Below are 22,674 nucleotides of genomic sequence, written 5' to 3'. Positions count from 1 at the left end.
CTGACATAGAGAGAGATAAAAGGATCTCCAGGAATGAAACAACACTAAGAGAACTATGTGACCAAGCCAAAAGGAATAATATTCGCATTATAAGGATACCAGAAGAAGAAGAAAGAGGAAAAGGGATAGAAAGTCTCTTTGAAGAAATAATTGCTGAAAACTTCCCCAAACTGGGGGAGGAAATAATCGAACAGACCATGGAATTACACAGAACCCCCAACAGAAAGGATCCAAGGAGGACAAAACCAAGACACATAGTAATTAAAATGGCAAGGATCAAGTACAAGGAAAGAGATTTAAAGGCAGCTAGAGAGAAAAAGGTCACCTATAAAGGAAAACCCATCAGGCTAACATCAGACTTCTCGACAGAAACCCTACAGGCCAGAAGAGAATGGCATGATATACTTAATGCAATGAAACAGAAGGGCCTTGAACCAAGGATACTGTATCCAGCACGACTATCATTTAAATATGATGGTGGGATTAAACAATTCCCAGACAAGCAAAAGCTGAGGGAATTTGCTTCCCACAAACCACCTCTACAGGGCATCCTACAGGGACTGCTCTAGATGGGAGCACCCCTAAAGAGAGCACAGAACAAAACACACAACATATGAAGAATGGAGGAGGAGGAATAAGAAGGGAGAGAAGAAAAGAATCTCCAGACAGTGTATATAACAGCTCAATAAGCGAGCTAAGTTAGGCAGTAAGATACTAAAGAAGCTAACCTTGAACCTTTGGTAACCACGAATCTAAAGCCTGCAATGGCAATAAGTACATATCTCTCAATAGTCACCCTAAATGTAAATGGACTTAATGCACCAATCAAAAAACATAGAGTAATAGAATGGATAAAAAAGCAAGACACATCTATATGCTGCTTACAAGAAACTCACCTTAAACCCAAAGATAAGCATAGACTAAAAGTCAAGGGATGGAAAAACATATTTCAGGCAAACAACAGTGAGAAGAAAGCAGGGGTTGCAGTACTAATATCAGACAAAATAGACTTCAAAACAAAGAAAGTAACAAGAGATAAAGAAGGATACTACATAATGATAAAGGGCTCAGTCCAACAAGAGGATATAACCATTCTAAATATATATGCACCCAATACAGGAGCACCAGCATATGTGAAGCAAATACTAACAGAACTAAAGAGGGAAATAGTCTGCAATGCATTCATTGTAGGAGACTTCAACACACCACTCACCCCATAGGACAGATCCACCAGGCAGAAAATAAGTAAGGACACACAGGGACTGAACAACACACTAGAACAGATTGACCTAATAGACATCTATAGAACTCTACATCCAAAAGCAACAGGATATACATTCTTCTCAAGTGCACATGGAACATTCTCCAGAATAGACCACATACTAGCTCACAAAAAGAGCCTCAGTAAACTCCAAAATATTGAAATTCTACCAACCAATTTTTCAGACCACAAAGGTATAAAAGTAGAAATAAATTCTACAAAGAAAACAAAAAGGCTCACAAACACATGGAGGCTTAACAACATGCTACTAAATAATCAATGGATCAATGAAGAAATCAAAATAGAGATCAAGGAATATATAGAAACAAATGACAACAACAACACTAAGCCCCAACTTCTGTGGAACGCAGCGAAAACAGTCTTAAGAGGAAAGTATATAGCAATCCAGGCACACTTGAAGAAGGAAGAACAATCCCAAATGAATAGTCTAACATCACAATTATCAAAACTGGAAAAAGAAGAACAAATGAGGCCTAAAGTCAGCAGAAGGAGGGATATAATAAAGATCAGAGATAAAATAAACAAAATTGAGAAGAATAAAACAATAGCAAAAATCAACTAAACCAAGAGCTGGTTCTTCGAGAAAATAAACAAAATAGATAAGCCTCTAGCCCAACTTATTAAGAGAAAAAGAGAATCAACACAAATCAACAGAATCAGAAATGAGAATGGAAAAATCACAACAGACTCCACAGAAATACAAAGAATTATTAAAGACTACTATCAAAACCTATATGCCAACAAGCTGGAAAACCTAGAAGAAATGGACAACTTCCTAGAAAAATACAACCTCCCAAGACTGACCAAGGAAGAAACACAAAAGTTAAACAAACCAATTACGAGCAAAGAAATTGAAACGGTAATCAAAAAACTACCCAAGAACAAAACCCCGGGGCCGGACCGATTTACTCAGAATTTTATCAGACATACAGAGAAGACATAATACCCATTCTCCTTAAAGTGTTCCACAAAATAGAAGAAGAGGGAATACTCCCAAACTCATTCTATGAAGCCAACATCACCCTAATACCAAAACCAGGTAAAGAACCCACCAAAAAAGAAAATTACAGACCAATATCCCTGATGAATGTAGATGCAAAAATACGCAATAAAATATTAGCAAACAGAATTCAACAGTATATCAAAAGGATCATACACCATGACCAAGTGGGGTTCATCCCAGGGATGCAAGGATGGTACAACATTCGAAAATCCATCAACATCATCCACCACATCAACAAAAAGAAAGACAAAAACCACATGATCATCTCCATAGATGCTGAAAAGGCATTTGACAAAATTCAACATCTATTCATGATAAAAACTCTCAGCAAAATGGGAATAGAGGGAAGTACCTCAACATAATAAAGGCCATATATGAGAAACCCACAGCCAGCATTATACTGAACAGCGAGAAGCTCAAAGCATTTCCTCTGAGATCGGGAACCAGACAGGGATGCCCACTATCCCCACTGTTATTCAACATAGTACTGGAGGTCCTAGCCACGGCAATCAGACTAAACAAAGAAATACAAGGAATCCAGATTGGTAAAGAAGAAGTTAAACTGTCACTATTTGCAGATTATATGATACTGTACATAAAAAACCCTAAAGACTCCACTCCAAAACTACTAGAACTGATATCGGAATACAGCAAAGTTGCAGGGTACAAAATTAACACACAGAAATCTGTAGCTTTCCTATACACTAACAATGAACCAATAGAAAGAGAAATCAGGAAAACAATTCCATTCACCATTGCATCAAAAAGAATAAAATACCTTGGAATAAACCTAACCAAAGAAGTGAAAGACTTATACTCTGAAAACTACAAGTCACTCTTAAGAGAAATTAAAGGGGACACTAACAAATGGAAACTCATCCCATGCTCATGGCTAGGAAGAATTAATATCGTCAAAATGGCCATCCTGCCCAAAGCAATATACAGATTTAATGCAATCCCTCTCAAATTACCAGCAACATTCTTCAATGAATTGGAACAAATAATTCAAAAATTCATATGGAAACACCAAAGACCCCAAATAGCCAAAGCAATCCTGAAAAAGAAGAATAAAGTAGGGGGGATCTCACTCCCCAACTTCAAGCTCTACTACAAAGCCATAGTAATCAAGACAATTTGGTACTGGCACAAGAACAGAGCCACAGACCAGTGGAACAGATTAGAGACTCCAGAAATTAACCCAAACATATATGGTCAATTAATATTTGATAAAGGAGCCATGGACATACAATGGCAAAATGACAGTCTCTTCAACAGATGGTGCTGGCAAAACTGGACAGCTACATGTAGGAGAATGAAACTGGACCATTGTCTAACCCCATATACAAAGGTAAACTCAAAATGGATCAAAGACCTGAATGTACGTCATGAAACCATTAAACTCTTGGAAAAAAACATAGGCAAAAACCTCTTCGACATAAACATGAGTGACCTCTTCTTGAACATATCTCCCCGGGCAAGGAAAAGAACAGCAAAAATGAGCAAGTGGGACTACATTAAGCTGAAAAGCTTCTGTACAGCGAAAGACACCATCAATAGAACAAAAGGGAACCCTACAGTATGGGAGAATATATTTGAAAATGACACATCCGATAAAGGCTTGACGTCCAGAATATATAAAGAGCTCACACGCCTCAACAAACAAAAAACAAATAACCCAATTAAAAAGTGGGCAGAGGAACTGAACAGACAGTTCTCTAAAAAAGAAATACAGATGGCCAACAGACACATGAAAAGATGCTCCACATCGCTAATTATCAGAGAAATGCAAATTACAACTACAATGAGGTATCACCTCACACCAGTAAGGATAGCTGCCATCCAAAAGACAAACAACAACAAATGTTGGCGAGGCTGTGGAGAAAGGGGAACACTCCTACACTGCTGGTGGGAATGTAAATTAGTTCAACCATTGTGGAAAGCAGTATGGAGGTTCATCAAAATGCTCAAAACAGACCTGCCATTTGACCCAGGAATTACACTCCTAGGAATTTACTCTAAGAACGCAGCAATCAAGTTTGAGAAAGACAGATGCACCCCTATGTTTATCGCAACACTATTTACAATAGCCAAGAATTGGAAGCAACCTAAATGTCCATCAGTAGATTAATGGATAAAGAAGACGTGGTACATATACACAATGGAATACTACTCAGCCATAAGAAGTGGAAAAATCTAACCATTTGCAGCAACATGGATGGAGCTGGAGACTATTGTGCTCAGTGAAATAAGCCAAGTCGAGAAAGAGAAATAGCAAATGATTTCACTCATCTGAGGAGTATAGGAACAAAGGAAAAACTGAAGGAACAAAACAGCAGCGGAATTACAGAACCCAAAAATGGACTAACAGGTACCAAAGGGAAAGGAACTGGGAAGGGTGGGTGGGCAGGGAGGGATAAGGGGGGGGGTAGAAGAAGGGGGATATTAAGATTAGCATGCATGGGGGGAAGGGAGAAAGGGGAGGGTGGGCTGCACAACACAGAGAGGAAAAGTAGTGACTCTACAACATTTTGCTAAGCTGATGGACAGTAACCGTAATGTGGTTGTTAGGGGGGACCTGTTATAGGGTAGAGCATAGTAAACATAGTATTCTTCATGTAAGTGTAGATTAAAAATTAAAAAAAAAAAAAGAAAGAAAGAAAGAAAGAAAGAAAAGGAGGATTACCCCTTTATAGGATAAAACTATTGGTAAATCAAAGATCAGCGCATGCTTTAAATATCCTTAATGTTGATCACTTAAAGGGTGTCAGATGAACAGCTCTGGAGGTACTCTTTTCTGATAATATTCCTTTCTCTTAATAAAAAAAAAAAAAAAAGAGCAGTTACTGTGTGCTGACCTCCAATGAGTTCTGCACAGTGGTATAGAGAGCATGTCAAAGTGTGGGCAAAGGGTCTGTTTGTTTCTATGCAGAAGATCAAGGCCTAGCTTGGATACCCAGAAAATGAACTAAGATACGATATGAGGAGGAGCTTCCGGCATCAGCACTCTCTGGAGGACTTGTGCCAGGGGGATGATCAACAAAAAGCCTCCACAGGGATCTGGGCGATGCTGCGGTTGTGGCTGCGTCCAGCCCACCGTCTCCTGGAATTGCCATAGGAATGAGGAGGGAGATGTCTAGGCTGGCATGTGCATACAGTGAGACAACGAATTTGACCGGATCTGTACTGTTGGAACTCAACCAGGAGTTGGGAGGGGTGCAAGGTGTAGCACTCCAAAATCTTATGACTATAGACTATCTGCGGTTAAAAGAACATATGGGATGTGAACAGATCCCAGAAATGGGCTGCTTTAATTTTGTCTGATTTCTCTATGACTGTTCAAGTACAGTTGGACAATATCCATCATATCATAGACAAATTTTCACAGATGCCTCGGGTGCCTAAATGGTTTTCTTGGCTTCACTGGAGATGGATGGTAATTATAGATTTGCTTTGTTTATGTCACCGTATTCCTATTATGTTAATATGTGTGTGCAAATTAGTTAGTAGTTTAAAACCTATACATACTTAAGGTACTCTACAAGAAGATATGTCAAAGAAATAATCAATCCTCCCATGTTTTCTTCCATATGTTACCTCTATAGCTTTTCTTCTTCCTTCCTAATTACAACCCTTAAATAGAATTCGTGCCTCATATCGAATTTACCAAGTATCATAATTCCTCCAGGTGGTAAAGATACCTTGAGACAAGTGCTAGGCATAGAAGCCACAGGGCATAAATCTGCAAAGAAGTAAAAAGCTAACCTTTTCAAACAATATGGCTTCTCTCTCACTTACCAACTTTACATTTCCCTGTATGGTCCCGGAAGATGACTGGTTAGCCAGAGACGGGTAAGATTACTCAAGGGAGGAACAACCTAAGACAGACACAGTCGCAGGGGGGCCATCAGGTGAGAATTTGGGGATCAACAGAGGTGAGGCTCAGAACCTCAACCCCCTGCTTTGAGAGAAATCTTCTGCATCCATGGATGTTTTGCTGCCCTTGTCTAGCCTGGATTAATTCTTAGTCCATAGGCACACACCTGATCATCTGATCATCTACATTTGCCCTCTTACAGCACTAAACTATGTTTTCTACCTTTATCCTGCATCTACCTACCACTTCAGCATTTTCTTAAAAATAAAAATAATAATAATAATAAAGGGAGAAATGTGGGATCAACATATAAATCAAGTACAAAAATCAAACGAATATTCATATTTGACCTGATTGTTTATAGGTCATAATGCGTGATCAAAACCGAAAGTTTCTGTGATGATGCCCTTGTACTGTTCACCATGTAAGAATTTATTCACTTTGTAAGAATTCGTTCACCATGTAAGAACTTGTTCGTTATGCTTCACAAGATTGGAGACTGACAAGAATTAGACTTGAGATGGATTAATGATTGTACATTGAGCATTGACCCGCCTATACTGAATTTTATTGTTGTTAACAACCATTTGATCAATAAATATGAGAGATGCCCTCTCAAACAAAAAAAAAAAAAGAGGGCTGCAGTGATATCCTTGATAGCAATGAGAAAGTACATCTGGAGTGCCCAAAACACAGGCATACTCTTCCTGAATGCCCTACAAAATGCAATAACAGGTACTAATCAAATATACCATGCACTGCTGTAGACCCTTATTAGGGAGATTGGGCCTCTGTACTATCACGGGCTCCTAGGAGCCAAGGCTGACCTTCCTCCCTCAGTGAGAAGAAGGTGGGAAGGATTCACAAAGGGGTTCCACATGCCCATGGCATGTGACATTAATGGACAGACCTGCAGAGGACCCTAGACACAGAAGGTAGTTCTGTGTCACTGAAGGTGGAAACTGGGCACATGGTGACAACGGCAATCTTTTTTACGATACTTGGGGCACTGATTGTCAAGTTTTTCCTCACTTAGATTAAGGGAAAATTAAAAATAAAATTGGCTGCAACCCAGAATACTCCTCTCTACACATGTAGAGATAATAGGAAATGGATTTATTACTGAATATTCATTAAACCAGACTGCAATATGACATCATAGGTAATCTGCCAATGAGATTACAAAGTCAGAAAGAAAGCTCATCCTTTTATATAGCTAAGCAGATTTATCCTCAAGATAAATGATAACTTGTCCTCAGGTAAGAGAGTTTAACAACACCATTTATAATGGACTATTTCATTGTTCAATTCTGATTGAACAGTCCCAGGGGGACAGTAACCTGGTTCCATGATGTTTATGTTTCAAAGAGATGGCTCCCACTATTTAAAGATAAATGTTAACAAAATTGACAAATCTTTCACTAAACTAACTTGTAAAAGAGAAGGTCCAAATAAAATTATGAAAAGGAGACATTCGCACTGATATGACAGAAATACAAAGGATCATGACAGACTAGTATGAACATTTCTATACCAACACATTGCGCAACCTAGAAGAAATGGACAAATTCATAGCGACTTAGAGCTTCAAGACTGAATCATGAAGAAATAGAAAATCTGAAAAGACCTATAACAAGTAAGCGGATGAATCTGTTAAATAAGTAAGTAAATAAATACCTCCCAGCTAAAAAAGCTCAAGACTGGATGGTTTCCTGAGTGAATTCTATCAAGCTTGTAAAGAAAAATTAACTCCAATTCTTCACAAACTCTTCCAAAATATTGAAAAGGAGGGAATACCCACAAACTGATTTTATGAGGCTAGCATTACCCTGATGCCAGAGCTAGATTAGGACATTGGAAGAAAAGAAAACTATAGGTCAAAGTCCATGTTAAATATAGATATAAAATTCAGAAGTAACTCTGAGCAAAAATATCAAGCAGTACATTAAAAGGATCATACACCATTACCCAGAGGGATTCATCCCTAGGAGACAGTAGGGGTGAATATATACAAATAAATGTGATACATCACATTAACAGAATGAAAAACAAAACTCACATTATCATCTCAATAGATGCAGAAAAAGTATTGACAAATTTCAGTGCCCATCCATGATAATACCTAAACAACTAAGTATAGAAAGTATGTACCTCAACATAATAAAGTCCATATACGATGAGCCCAGAGGTAATAGGCAATGGTAAAAAGCTTATTTTCCTCTAAGATCAGAAAGAAGATAAGGATGCCACTCTTACCACTCCTATTCAGCAGAGTAATCAGGCAGGAAAAAGAAATAAAGGGCATACAAATCAAGAAGGAAGAATAAAATCCGCTCCATGTACAGATGATATAATCTTATATCTAGAAAATCCTAAAGGTTCTGCCAAATAGCTTAGAACAAATTAACAGGTTTAGTCAGGTTGACGACACAAAACTGAATATGCAAACATCAGTTGCATTTCTCTAAGCTAACAGTGAATTGTCCAAAAAAGCAATAAAGTAACAATCTCATTTACAACAGCTCCACCAAGGGAGACCCCATCAGCCCCCAGCCCCAGCATAGAGGATGCTGGGATGAGGAATTTCTTCTTCCCCACAGCTAGTCAGTTACCTCAGGCCTACAGTATCATCTGCCATCTGAGACCAGGCAGGATTGTTTTAAAACATTTTCCTAGGAGGGCAGCACGATGATTATTTACACAAGAACTAAGCAGAGTTGGATGGAGCCCAAGTTACTCTGAAAGGAGATTTGACCAAAGAAAGGACAGTGTTCAATTAGGTCTCTGTGATCCTGAAGAAAAGGGTGACCCAGGGTTAAGAGGAAAGTATTCGATTTTCATGGGAATAAAATGTCAAACATGAATATAATCTTCCCTGGACAGGTGGAAATCCATTGAGAAGTGACAAAGAGAACGTTGCCTAGTGGCTGGGACAAACCATCCAGCCCCAACACAAATGGAGGAGGTGAAAGACAGTGTTACATACCCCCTGAGAGGCTCACAGGGCTGCGTGGGCAGTGTCCTCCTCAGCGACCTGTCCTTGTGCCAGGGTTGCTCACCGCCCCTCCCTGAAGGGCCAGCACAGCCCCAACAGCACCTGGGTGGTGGTTCTCTGGTCCAATGTCTTTCAGGTCACCCATCACAAGCAGAGGGTTCAACTCCAAATTCAGTCCATGTTATATGACTGTGCCCTTCCCAAGCTCTAGGCTGGGAGCGCATCTGAGTCACAGTGAGACCTGTGCTGCAACCAGACGTTCCCCTAGAGCCTCACAGACTCCCTCCTGCTCAGGAATTGGCATCAGCTCCAGGGCCACATCCTCAGAGAGGAACCTCTGCAGTATCACTCCACAATTCCCCCAGCCTACTGATAAATGCCCAAGCAGCCCCTGAGAGGGGAGATGCTCTGTTGTCAATCCCACTGGCGTTTCCTTAGTGTTTAATGATATTTTCCCACCAGAGACTAGCAGGATAAACAGGGACCACACAGGAGTAGTAGATTCAACTGGCCCCCTGGTACTCCAAGCTGGCCTTCAATATCCTTTGTGAAGTATCATCAAATGATGCTTGAATCTCTTCAGTGCAGGAAGGCATTACCTCGTGGGGAAATGTATTCCACTTTTGGGGAGCTTAACTACTAGATGGTTGTTCCTAATGTTAGCCCATATGTGTTGGCTGACAGCTGCTATTCTTTGTCTTCACGTAAATTAATGGGACTAAAAATGATAAATAAAATGCAGAGTTGTTCAATGTAAACTGTTTCATATCTCAGGGTGTCCTTATACAAATGCAGCTTTGTGGACTCTGTTCCAAACTCACAACCTCAGCATACGTATGGTGAGACCTAGGAATCCAAGTATTGAATAATCACCTCCAGATAATTGGAATAGACCCCAAGTTTGGCAGAACTACTGTCTAACTAAACTTTAATAAGATATGCATTAAGATATTTGAATATCTACCTACCTACTCTGAGTAGTTTTCTTCTGGAAAATTAACAACATTACTTTAGATATTCTTATACTGAATTTCGAATCCTTTCGTTATCCTGGTTGCAATCTATCAATGTCTTTCCTCTACTTTGCAGCATTGTTCCATAACCTACAAATCTTTACAGGCTTGAAGACAAAGACCTGACACTTTACAGAGAACTTTTCTGTAGGCCAACTTGGGCCAATAAATTTCTTTAAGCATAAACACTCAATACATCACCCAACTACTTATCTTAATTCAAGCCCACATTTCTGCATCTTCCTAAAGCTGAGATGAAATTCAAAAGCTCTACTGGGTCTGGGGCATCCCATGCACCCTTACGACTATGTCAAAGGAAGATAAGAAGTTATTTTGGCATGATTGTTGCCAACTAAAAGTATAAACTGGGTCCCAGTAATTACAATTCTTCTCCTAAGGTCTCCAAAACCATCCACTTAGTAATTAATTATAAAATCTTGCCAGACATTGTTCTGCATATTGAACTATCATGAATATTATCTACCTTATTCCCTATTTGAAATCACAATGTTTTACTTTCCTCTCCTATATTGCATTCTAAAACTTGCTTATCAATAGTAGTTAAGTAATGTCATGGCAAGGCCTCAGAACCTGGGCCAGTGATTTTCTCCTGGCCTGATTTTTGAACTAATTTAAACTACTGAGAGTTTTATTTGATCTCTAGCTCCTCCGATCCCCACCAGCATGGAGTCCCACACAGCAGTACTGAGCCTCTTCTCAAATACTCAAACAGTCTTTGTGCCTCTCACCTCCTTGTATGCAAACTTTGTGTATCAGCATGATCACATTACTCATTGGTACTCAAACGCATCTTGCTTTTATTTGCCTGTACACCTTTGTATATGTGCTCTCTTTGAAGTATGTCCATGATGACCTAGCAAGGACACTTTTTGAAATGCTGCCCAGCAATATTATTCATTGTGAAGATTGTCACGGCCTTCCACTTGACAGCAGACAGGGATACCAGACAGAATCACTCCTATCTTTGTCCAATTTCTGTTTCATATGTGCTCGCATTGATTGTCATATTCTACATCCAGATCACAGAGTGTACAAGGATGATCTCATCTGGGTGGTGTCTAATGTCTTATTTATGGCAGCATTGAATGAATGTTTGCTAGACTGAAGGGCACCTTATTGCAGGTGAGTGGCCATTTCTGCACTATTTTCCAACCTTATTTATGACCACAGGACATTTCACATTGCTGTTTTGAACCCAACAATGCTAGGCTTCCCCAGTCTGTCCCTTCCATGTTCCCATAGCCTCCACTTGTGCCTTTCATGGGTCTCAGTTGTCAAAAACACATGCAAATTCTCATCCTTTATTCAAGTCATACCGATGGTATTGTGAGAAATAACCAACACCAAGGAATACTTACACCCAGAGAAAACTGCAACAGCACAATTGGCTATAACTTCAACATTAATTTAGAATGTTTACATTTAAATGTGAATACATAGCCAGGAGTATAGTCATTTGAGGAAAATCTCTAGCATGAAAGACAGAGAAAAGAAAAGCCCCAAAAACAAAGAGGAAAAAGGAACTTACAAAGACAATCACAAACATAGAAACAATCAGGCAGTGGAATTTTTTAATGTAAGTACTAAGGAATCCTCACAAGAATAAGATAAGAATGAATCCTTAAGCCAAAAAAGAATTTCCTTCCTTAAAACAGACAATCAGAAAAAGGGAGGGGCAAATAGAAGTTAAAAATAAGATAGGCAAAAGTTCACTGTGCAGCAGTATAATAAGAAGGAGAACGTTACTGCTTTTAATAATCAAGAAAGAGATAAAGAAAAAGAAAATAAAAACCAGATAAATTATAAAAACCACACTTTAATATACTGGAAAATTCTGAGGACTCAGATATTACACAAACTCAAGTTCCCGGAAGGAAAGAGCCATCCTACATGCCCTAACTCTCACTAGCTGTTTTCTTTCATGGATAAATGTCCCAACTGTGATGAGCTGCTTGCTGTCAGCCTTAACCCAGATAGGAACCCTCTACTCAGAGAATTCTAAACTAGCAGAGAGACTTTTCAGCATGGTGCAGGGCTAGCATTGTAGATTAGCAACTACAAAAATAAAAGCCCCAAAAGTACTGTGGTGCTTTCCCCAAGCACATTTACTGAGCCCTGGGGGCTGGGAGGGGGTGTGGAGGCTTGGGGCCAGGGCAGAAGCCTCCAAGAAGCAGAGCAAATATCCTGAAGTCTTGTGGTGCTCGGGCATGAGAGCCCTAGTTGACAGGACACACTGTCCAGACCGCCCTGCAGTGAAGGGAAACACCGCAGAGCACATCAGGCTTGTTGAGGTTAGTAGCACAGGAGGGCTGAGGAAGCTGCATATTGCATGACAGGTACAGAGAACAGGAGACTGTACAGCAATAGAGGCCCCACACTCTGTCCAGGAGTTCCCTTCACTGGAATACTGGAAAGTGGAACTCCAAACACATGTAGATGAGGGAGTTCTTAGTTAATCAATTACCACAGTCTTCACAGAGCTGAGACTGTTTTCAGTTCTAACAAGCAGAGAAAAGGATTTCTGTTAAACATTCATGGAATTCACTACAGACCTTGGAGAATCACTAGACAGGTTTAAAGAGGTAAGCTAATCAGACAAAGGGAATGTTGATACAAAAGAAAGGAGAAAAAGAGAAAAAAGAAACAAGGAACAGATGAGACAAATAGGAAACGAATAAAATGGTAGAGATAAACCCAGCATACTGTCAATTACAGTAGATATACATGGTTTAAACACTCCATTCAAAAGGCAGAGATACTCAGACTGGATAAAAGCAAACTTTTTTTATATGCTATCTACATCTGTTCACAGACGATGTTATCAACAGCAAAAATTCCAAAACCAATTTGTGAGACCAAGAGAACTAATATGTGAACTTAGTAAGCACACAGAATACAAAGCCAGTATTTAAAAGATTAATAGCATATTTACACACATGCCACAAAAGGGTTAGAACTTGAAATTTCAGAAACAGTAACATTCATAACTGTATTAAGAACAGCTCGGCCATTCCAGACACCACATCCCAAGACATGTACTTTCAAAGGAGAGGTGTTGTTCCAAGCTAAATAATTTGTTATGGCTTCAGTAGGAAACTCTGACAGATGCCATTCCAGCCATTCTCCCAGCCCTCTCCTGCACCATTACTTTCCTCTCTGCACCAGTGTGCCCCTGAGAGCAGAGGCATGATGTTATTTCTCCCATCTTAGAAAACCCTCACATGATTCCATTTCCTTCACGAGCAACAGCCCAATCTTGTGGTTTTCTTTGGAGTGAATTCTTTGAAAACTGTCTATGGCCTGACTCTAGCTCCTCTCTCCCCACTTGCTTGAGCTCAGTCTATTCAGGCTCTGGCCTCCACTCCTCTATCAAATTGCTCTAACCTTGAGAAGGACCATTGTCAAATGCAATCATTAATTTTCATTCCTTGTCTTACTTGTTCTGTCATTAGCTTTAGACTCCTGAACCCTGAATCAGTCGCTTCATTTGCTGCTAGGACAGAACACCCTCCCCCCTGCCTCCTGCAGCACCCGGCCTCCTCTCAGCCTCCTTTGCCAACCTCTTAATGACAGGCCCCCTCTTCTCTGTCCACACTCACTCTACCTAATCCCTGACCATCTGTTTCCATGGTGCTAAGTGGCAACTATGTTCCGGTGAATCCCAATCAGATCCCTTATTTCTAAACCTCTTCTCTAACTCACGACTTGCAAACACAGCATCTTCCCTTGGAGACCTAATGGGCATCCCACACATGTTCTAAAATTGGACTCAGCATGTTCCACAAAAATCTGTACCCCCTACCTCATCTCCACCTGAGAAAATAGCAACTCCTTCCTTTCAGTTCCTTAATCAAAATGCCTGGAGTCAACTTTGAAACCTTTTTGTTCCTTTTGCAAGAACTTCACAAGGTTAGAGAGCCATGTTGACTCTACTCTTCAAATAAGTGCAAACTTTAACAACTTCTGAGCACCGTGCCTCCTCATACTATATCCAAGCCAGCATCATGTCTCACATGAATTTTATATAGAGCCCTAAGACAGGGTTCTTTTTCCCCTTTTATGTCTCAACATAACACCCAAAGTGATCCTTTTAAAAGAAGTCTGCTCAGAATCTGCAATACCATTCTCCTTTTCTCCCTGTCCTTTTAAAAGCCTACAGAACACACGCTCCCCACCACAAACTACTAGGACCTTCTGTAGGATCTGAAGAATCAAAAGTTAGCATAAGTACAGCCATCTTAAAAGCTTAAATACCACCCCCTAACCTAGAAGGAGGAAAATTATTAGAATCTTGGAAAACAAGTTAGTCAGCCAGTGTTAAATGTAGTGACCTTTAATTAGCTGACCTTAAATCAGTTAATCATACACACCAAGCTTATCTTACTAGAACCACCCTAAACATTCCGAAGGTAATCTTATCTAACCAGACCCCAGGATGTGGCCCCAGCAAAGATTTATGTGTCTATGAAAAAACACTGTATTGTGATTATGGAAAATGTTGCGCCCTTTGAAAATGCTATAAAACCTTCTGGCTTTGTGTGCTCAGGGTCCTCGTTGAGACCTGCTGCGTCGGGCTAGCTTGGACCCCAGCTAGCTGGTTCCTGAATAAATTCCTCTTGCTTATTGCATCAAGAGATGCCTTTCATGAGTGATTTGGGGCGGCGTCTTCCTCTGGGAGAATCCAACATTTGGGGGCTCGTCCGGGATCATGCGCTCACCCCGCTTCACTCCTGAAGTCGCTCTTGGAGGAAGAGGTAAGATTAGTGGCGCCTTGGTTTGTCTGTGTTCTGTTTTCTGTTTTTCAGTGAGACCGGTCAGAATTCTGAAAGGGGGTACCCACTGTCTGGCAGCTGTCCCCATCCCGTAAAGGGGTTGAGACTGCAGTCGGTAGACATACTAGGAGCACCGCAGGCTGCAACCCTGGGGGATGCCTCGGGGAGGTTGGGAGGCCAGGGACACCTGGTAGCCTCCCGTCTGTTTTTCCGGCAAGGTGAATCTGATGAGATAGGGTTGATTTTCAGGCGCCAGGAATATCAACCCACTGATTCCTTTCGGTTTCTGTTTGAAAATCTGAGAAAAAACAAAAAGCGGCCGCTGTGTGTCTAATCTGTGTGTGTCTGTTTTTTGTGTCTTTCACGTGCCTAATAATTGTTATACTGACAATGGGACAGATTCAGACAACCCCCTAAGTGTGTAAATGAATATATCTTTCTACCTCCGGATGGTATTAATGAAATTGATTTAAGGACAAGCGCTTGTGAAAATTGAGTATTCTAAAACTTCCAGAAAACCTGATAAAAAAGTGTTAAGCATTAATGCTAATTTGAGTTTGCCTAAGGCGGGCATGTCTTGGTAGTTTTCGGCTGCCTGAGTTTACCTAGAGTCATTTGAGTCATGTTATCTGCTAAATCTTTTAAGAATAGAATGCTTAGAAGCTTGGCTTTGTCTAGTGTTCAGTGGGGGGCTTGTGAGTAGGCTAGCTTAGTTGTTGCAGGTAGGTGAGCTGGATAAGTGTGGCAAGTGAACACCTTTTTAATTGTGTGTTGCAGTGTGTATGCCTACCTGCAGCCTGAGAATCTTTGTAGTAACTTAAAGCCTTAGAGTTTTGTTAAGTTGAGAAGATGTGCTCTGTGTTTGCTGGGAGATTGTGCTGTGAAGCTCATGGTTGCAGAAATTGTAGAATGTGTTCATAAGTTTGTCAGTCTAGGGAATGTTAGTTTGACAGTTTGCAGTGTCCTGCTTCTCAGTGTTCACTGGAGCTTGAAGTTTCTAATAGTTTTGAGTTCTGGTTAGAACTGATGGAGAGGGCATTTCTCTATGCTGGAGGATGTATGTTTTAATGAGAGAAAGTGTAAAGAACAGAAATTCGTTTTGTTGAAAGTAAAAGAGAGTGATTGTTCTGAAGTGCAGCTATTTGTTTAAAGAGAGAGAACATTGAATGTAAAAAGAAAGTTGTAGAAGGCTTGTGGAAGTTAGTATAGTCATGCTATGTGAAATTGAAGCGAGTAAGTCTTGGTATCGAGTGCACAGCAAAATTAGAATCTCGTTTCCAGTTAAACAGTTTTCTTTAACTGTTAGTCTGCTCTTAATGTTGAAAGATCAAAGCAGTTTCTCATGCTTAAAGTATCAGTGAGTTGCCATAAAATCGTAATATTAAAAAGACTAAAAGCTAAAGTTTGTTAACTGTATAACCTTTATTTGCCTTTGAAATATTTTGTAATTGAAAATGATTGCATGGCCTGAGAAATTGAATTATTTATTCCATATATTTTTATAAGTGGAAAAATCTCTAACCAACAAATGATTAAAGTTGTTACTGATTATTTGTTTTCTTAATTTATCCTAAGCAGAATGGTAACAAAGCTTTCTTCAGCTGATTAAATGCACTTAGTTAACAAACCAAAATTTATTCTTAAAAATTAAACTGTAGAATCTGGACAAGATTATGTTTCTCCCAGAAAAATAGCTTTCACTGTAAAGGTTTAGATGGATGAACGTGTGACTACTTTTGAGAAAAGTTGTAATAGATTTTTTTGAGAACCACCAGGTCTTCTTGTTTAATTTATATGCTGTGGATATGTTTGTATGTTTTAAAAAACATGGAGGACTCCATATTTTTTTAATGCAAATAATCTTATAAGCTGCTATGCAAATTCTATTAAAAAGCTCTATCTACTATTAAAGAGTAAAACATTCTTGAAGCTTTCAGGGAAGACCTGTAGACTTAAGCACTTTCTCTGCTTTTTTGTATCTGGTCTTATACACTTATGCTGAGTTATGTTCTTATTATTTTCACTGTTTGTAAGCTGTTGATTGTAAGCCAAAGTTCATCATTTCTCAGTCCCTAAATGAAGAAGTAAAATGCCTGATCTCTTTCATCTCAAAGCATATTTCTGGTCATATCTGAATATCTGTGTGAAAGAAAGAGACATTTAAATTTGAGATTCTGCTTAAACTTTTAAGTTGAATTTGACTATAGCCATATTCATTCTTTGTATGTATCTCTAACAGGTCTTTTGTATGCCTGGTGATATTATACTCTGCCTTGAGTTTAGACAGTTCTTTCAGCTAAATGTGAATTCTTATTGTAGCTTTTTTTCCCTTCCTGAAGATGAAAGCAGAGGAATCTACCATCTGCTACCATTCTTTCAAGAATGCTTAGTAACCTAGAATTATTTTGACTTTCTATATATTGTCTTTTAAACTGACAGCAGCAGTCTCCCCTGCTGCCCCACCTTTTTAAGATGTCTCATTTACTGTGCTGAGTATATAGACAATAAATGTGTAATGATAGTTCTAAAAAAATTAAATGCAAAAAGGTGCTTTTACCTCTAGTTAACTCTGATATTTTCCAGAGGGCCCCTGGAACATGTCAGAGGATTTTTTTCTCATTAGAGAAAGTATTTGACTGGTTTGGCTTGTTTATCTGATATATATATATATATATATTTACCAGAAAAGCACTGTCAAAGAGAATGATGCTAAATTTTGTTAGTGAATGTTTTGTATTACAGAAATATCAGAATTTCCTTATGTCAACTGTCTTACAGTAAGCTCTCATCAGATCTTTAACCATTGTCATTTGTAAGTCTTTTGTCATTTATAGTCAGTTTTATTATTCCTAAACTAGTAAGGAACTAGATTTGAGCAGAACAGGTATTAGTTACATAAGTTTACATAAACTAAAGAAAATGATTTTGTGTCTTTTTGTTTCAAATGTTGCTGATAAAGTGTTTTAACCTTGTTCTCTTAAACTGACAACAGTTTAGTAAATGACTATCTTTATGAGCAGAATTGAAACATCCTTCTCTCTACTTGATCCCTCCAGAGTTTAAAAATTTTCAGTGACTGTTTTTGTATTCCATGGCAGTATGTTTATTTGCACGAGTTCAATAAGAATCTGCTTTCCTTGTGAGAAGACTACTTAAGAACACTGGTTATACTACCAGGGCTTTGAATGGAATGTCATACCTGAGAGACATGTGTATGGACTCAGATGTGAACAACTTTAAGGAACTAAGATTGACTTTATAAAGCCAACAAAGCCCCTTGGAAGAACTGGCCTGGTACCTTGCTTACAGAGTTCCCAGCAGCCTTACCAGGTGAGTAAAGAAGGTCACTTCCTGGCAGGTGCAGAGACCTCGAGAAGAGAAGAATTCATCCAAATCTACAGGTACTGCAGGCAAAGCCTGATGGCAAGTCTGGCTTGGCTGTCTGGCCTCAAGAGGCCTTTAAAAGTTCAATCTGAAATTCCTTACAAAAAGTTCCAGCAAAGCATATTTAAAAGAGCCTGTGTAATCAATTGCTCTTCTTGCTGCACCTGTGCAAATAATCAAGCCAGCTGTTAATTAGTTTCTCAACCTAGTTACTTCTAGTAAAAATGAGAGTGATTTTAGAGAGAAGTATTGTTTCAATAATGCAGCCTCCTTCCAGAATAAAAAATCCAACTCCAGATGTTGCTACATAAACTAATAACCCTAGAAGCCACAAAACTGCAAATAGTAATAGAAATGAAACCCAGAATGGAAGCGCCAGCCTTCTGAGGCCCTCTCAACTGACCAGTGATGGAGACCTAGCTGCACCCTTTACTGCGCCCCCTTCTCAGCACGAAGCAGCCAGAGCGGTCATCGCCCCTTTTCCCTAGCAGCAGCTAGAGTCTCTATCTGTAGAAGAAAGAATGAGACCATACCCATTGCCTTCCCTGGTAAAAACAGGTATTTAATCCCTCCTCCCGAGGGATAGTGGGCTTGTAACACTGGAGTGACCCCATGTGTCTCTACTTCTGCCTTCAACTCCTCCCGTGATTTCTGTATCATAGTTCAGCTGGTGCCCAGGTTGATGTATCATGATGATCTCTCATTCGTAGCTGAATTTGAACCTAGGCATAGATATAGGAGAGAGCCGGTCTCGCTGACCTTAGCTGTGTTGTTAGGGATAGGAGTCGCAGCCGGAGTGGGAATGGGGGCAGCCGCTATTGTCCAAGGGAACCAACATTATGAAGGACTAAGGACAGCTATTGATGAAGACTTAAAGACCATAGAGCAATCCATTACAAAACTTGAAGAATCTCTGACTTCCCTCTCTGAAGTAGTCTTGCAGAATAGACAAGGGCTGGATCTGCTGTTCCTAAAAGAAGGAGGACTGTGTGCAGCTTTAAAAGAAGAATGCTGCTTTTATGTAGACCATTCCGGAATAGTAAGAGATTCAATGTCAAAGCTTAGAGAAGGGCTAGACCAGAGAAAGAAAGAACGGGAAGCCGGCCAAGGGCTATTTGAATCTTGGTTCACTAGATCCCCGTAGTTTACAACCCTGATATCCACTCTGTCTGGGCCCTTACTCATCCTTGTGTTGCTCCTCACTTTAGGACCCTGCATACTAAATCGGCTGATAACTTTTGTTAGAGAAAGAGTGAGTGCCGTTCATGTACTGATGTTGAAGCAACAATATCATTCACTCACCCAACAAGGAAACACAAACATTCCATGATTGGAATGTCCCTAAAGAGAAGTGGGGAAATGTAGGATCTGAAGAATCAAAAGTTAGCATAAGTACAGCCATCTTAAAGGCTTAAATACCACCCCCTAACCTAGAAGGAGGAATATTATTAGAATCTTGGAAAACAAGTTAGTCAGCCAGTGTTAAATGTAGTGACCTTTAATTAGCTGACCTCAAATCAGTTAATCATACACACCAAGCTTATCTTACTAGAACCACCCTAAACATTCCGAAGGTAATCTTATCTAACCAGACCCCAGGATGTGGCCCCAGGCAAAGATTTATGTGTCTATGAAAAAACACTGTATTGTGATTGTGGAAAATGTTGCCCCCTTTGAAAATGCTATAAAACCTTCTGGCTTTGTGTGCTCAGGGTCCTTGTTGAGACCTGCTGCGTCGGGCTAACTTGGACCCCAGCTAGCTGGTTCCTGAATAAATTCCTCTTGCTTATTGCATCAAGAGATGCCTTTCGTGAGTGATTTGGGGCGGCGTCCTCCTCTGGGAGAATCCAACACTTCTCTCTTACCTCCCTTGCACATTAAATAAGCATGCCTTACATTTCACTGGACGAAGCCACTGACTCTAAATTCTGTGATGTGTGCTGAACAAACTTTGTGAAAAGAATGGTGAGGAATAAAGGGCACAGTGCTTTTACCACATGTGCACAAATGTGAGGACTTGTGCAGAATTATCTTCCAATGACACTTACCCCTTTCTGACATTTAAATACTCCTTATATCAGCCACTCTTCTTCTTCTGCCGGAGTATACATTCAATACGTTTCTTATTTTAATTTGATCTTTTCTATTTTATTTATTGAGTAAACTATACCTGGCGCATAAGGATGTTCAGTAGGGTTTTGCTGAATGAATAAATGAAGAAAGGGCAAAATACCCAGGAAAGAATCAAAATGCCAAAACATAAGCAGATGACTAAGAACTTAATAAATTACTAGTATGCACTGATTTACCACAAGCTATATATAATACTGGAATTTTTATATAATACTTGATAGCTTGAGAACATACTTTTGCTAACGTTTAAAAAAGTATAAAATCTCTATGTTGTAGATTTTTTCAGTGTTGTATATAGACACAAACATACTTTTGTATAGAAAAATCACGAGGAAACTGCACCAACTGCTAAGTGTGTTTATATGGACTAATTACAGGTTGTCTTATACTCTAACCTTTCCCTTTATTGTCCAAATTTTCTGTAATTTGTATGTATTATTTTAACTATTAAAACATACCAATTTTGGAATCTTTTTTATTTCATTTAAAGACGTAAAGGCGAGTGAGCGCCTGAAACCTCAGACACTGGTTTTCATCACCTCCAGCAGGTACAGAAATCTTGTCCACACTCTGGAAGCAAGAAATTCTGGTAAAGCCCATGGTGTTCACTCACCGTCAATATTCTTCAGAAAATGGATACCAAGGGTGATGGACGGCACTGAAAGAGAAAGCAGGACATTAGCTCAGCAGCTCTGTCTCACTGCCCAAGAGAGGCTTTCTCTGAGTGAGCTTCAGGCCCTGCTCCAATCTCTGACTGACAACCACGCCCTCGCACCCGGAGCCCCGCCCACTCCCACGCCTCCAGGGCAAACTGCACCTGCAGCCCATCCCCCACGTTCAGAGCCTCAGGGCCACTTCAGGGCGCCCACAGCCCCCAGACAGTGCTGATGCCACCACCTCATAAAATAGGAATTTTACACTTGTGTTAGGATAAACCTGAATACAATCTACACCGGTTTCATTATTACTCAGTCTCTATTAATATAATTACTCTTTTCCACTATTGAAGGAATGAAAGTTGAACCATTTCCACAGGCACCTGGAAGTGCAATGGGCCGCAGGCACTGTGCCTCTGGGTCTAATGGGAAAGCCGCCCGAGGGCAAGTCCCTCAGCGCAGGGGGAGGCTCACAGCAGTAGTGAATTCAGGGACACAAGTGCTGGCGGACTTGCTTCTTGGTCTGGCCTGGGTCCAGCTCAGGTTACTGTTGGGGCCCTGGAGTTAACCTCTGTTCTGAGGTCTGCAGGGAGCTCTTGTGTCGCTCCTACACTGGAGAGCAGGCCTGCCTCCCTGATTCCAGGAAGTTTAGGGCCTCTGACATACTCTTTGAGACAGAAAACCACTTGTGAAAAACATTCAAGTTACTTACAACTCTAATTTAATATATCGGAAATTTCTGTTGAGGCCGTCAATTGCTTTCATGTCTTCTGGAGTCAATTCAAAGTCAAAAACCTAAAAGGAAGGAGAGATCAGATAGATGGCCTCTGCTTGGGAACCAGGGGCCTTGGCAGCTCGGCTGAGACAAGGTGCTTCTGCCTGCACATTCCCATCGCTCTCCTCTGCTCCACTTCACAATTGAGAGGCTTATGTCTCATCCACACCACACCTTTCCAAGTGAGGTGTTTGCAAGAAAAGGAAAAAAAAGTTTTTTCCTAAAAAAGCAAGAACAGTTCGACAATCAGGACAAAACACCTGCTGACCTGACTAAACTTCTCTCAGGTTTCCGTCCCACCCCTAGAATTAGATGCAGCCATGAACTAAAGCCAGCATGGAAGGAAGAGTTGTCCCTGTAAGTCTGCCCCATAACCTGGTGACCACACAGGCAGCTGATACCACTCACACCATTCTCTTCCCAGATGAGCTTACTCTTCCCACAGCAGGAAACATTTCCAGTTGACATGAGACACACTCACACATCTTACATTCAGAGAGTTCTCCCTTTCAAATGCATTTTTCTTATCTAAGTTCAGATTTGTTCTTATTTGACATGAACAGCCCTAAAAAAGATTCCACTAATAACGAGGCAGACAGATTTTTGGTAAAAAATACAAAAGCAGGAAGCTCAGTATTTCATCTAGGGCACAATTTCATGGAAAATTCAGTGCCTTTATCTGTTATCTATCTCTCTGTCATTCATCTTAAAATATCCATGGTGCCATGGGGATATGTATTAACATATTAAGTTTTTTTCCTATTTG

At 40.1% G+C, this 22,674-nt stretch overlaps 1 protein-coding gene across 6 annotated transcripts in view; it reads right to left on the bottom strand.

Moving 5' to 3' along the window:
- The window catches only part of LOC108407238 (aldo-keto reductase family 1 member C15-like), a 44,126-nt gene that overhangs the window by 13,266 nt on the left and 8,186 nt on the right, over window positions 1-22,674 (bottom strand). For 3 of the 6 annotated variants that reach the window (XM_037013372.2, XM_037013373.2, XM_037013374.2), the window contains 2 exons: window positions 21,846-21,928; window positions 20,937-21,135 (listed from right to left, as the gene is read on the bottom strand). In XM_037013372.2, the coding sequence (XP_036869267.2) occupies window positions 21,093-21,135; window positions 21,846-21,928 (126 nt within the window). In that variant the 3' untranslated portion in view covers window positions 20,937-21,092. Of the gene's footprint in view, window positions 1-20,935; window positions 21,136-21,845; window positions 21,929-22,674 lie in introns of those variants that run through there. The other 3 variants (XM_073229449.1, XM_073229448.1, XR_012128141.1) reach the window with 2 other exon arrangements.

The sequence above is a fragment of the Manis javanica genome, chromosome 2, assembly GCF_040802235.1.
Source record: "Manis javanica isolate MJ-LG chromosome 2, MJ_LKY, whole genome shotgun sequence".
NCBI lineage: Eukaryota > Metazoa > Chordata > Mammalia > Pholidota > Manidae > Manis > Manis javanica.
Note: the sequence above shows the minus strand (reverse complement) of the source record. Positions and strands in the feature narration are given on the sequence as shown.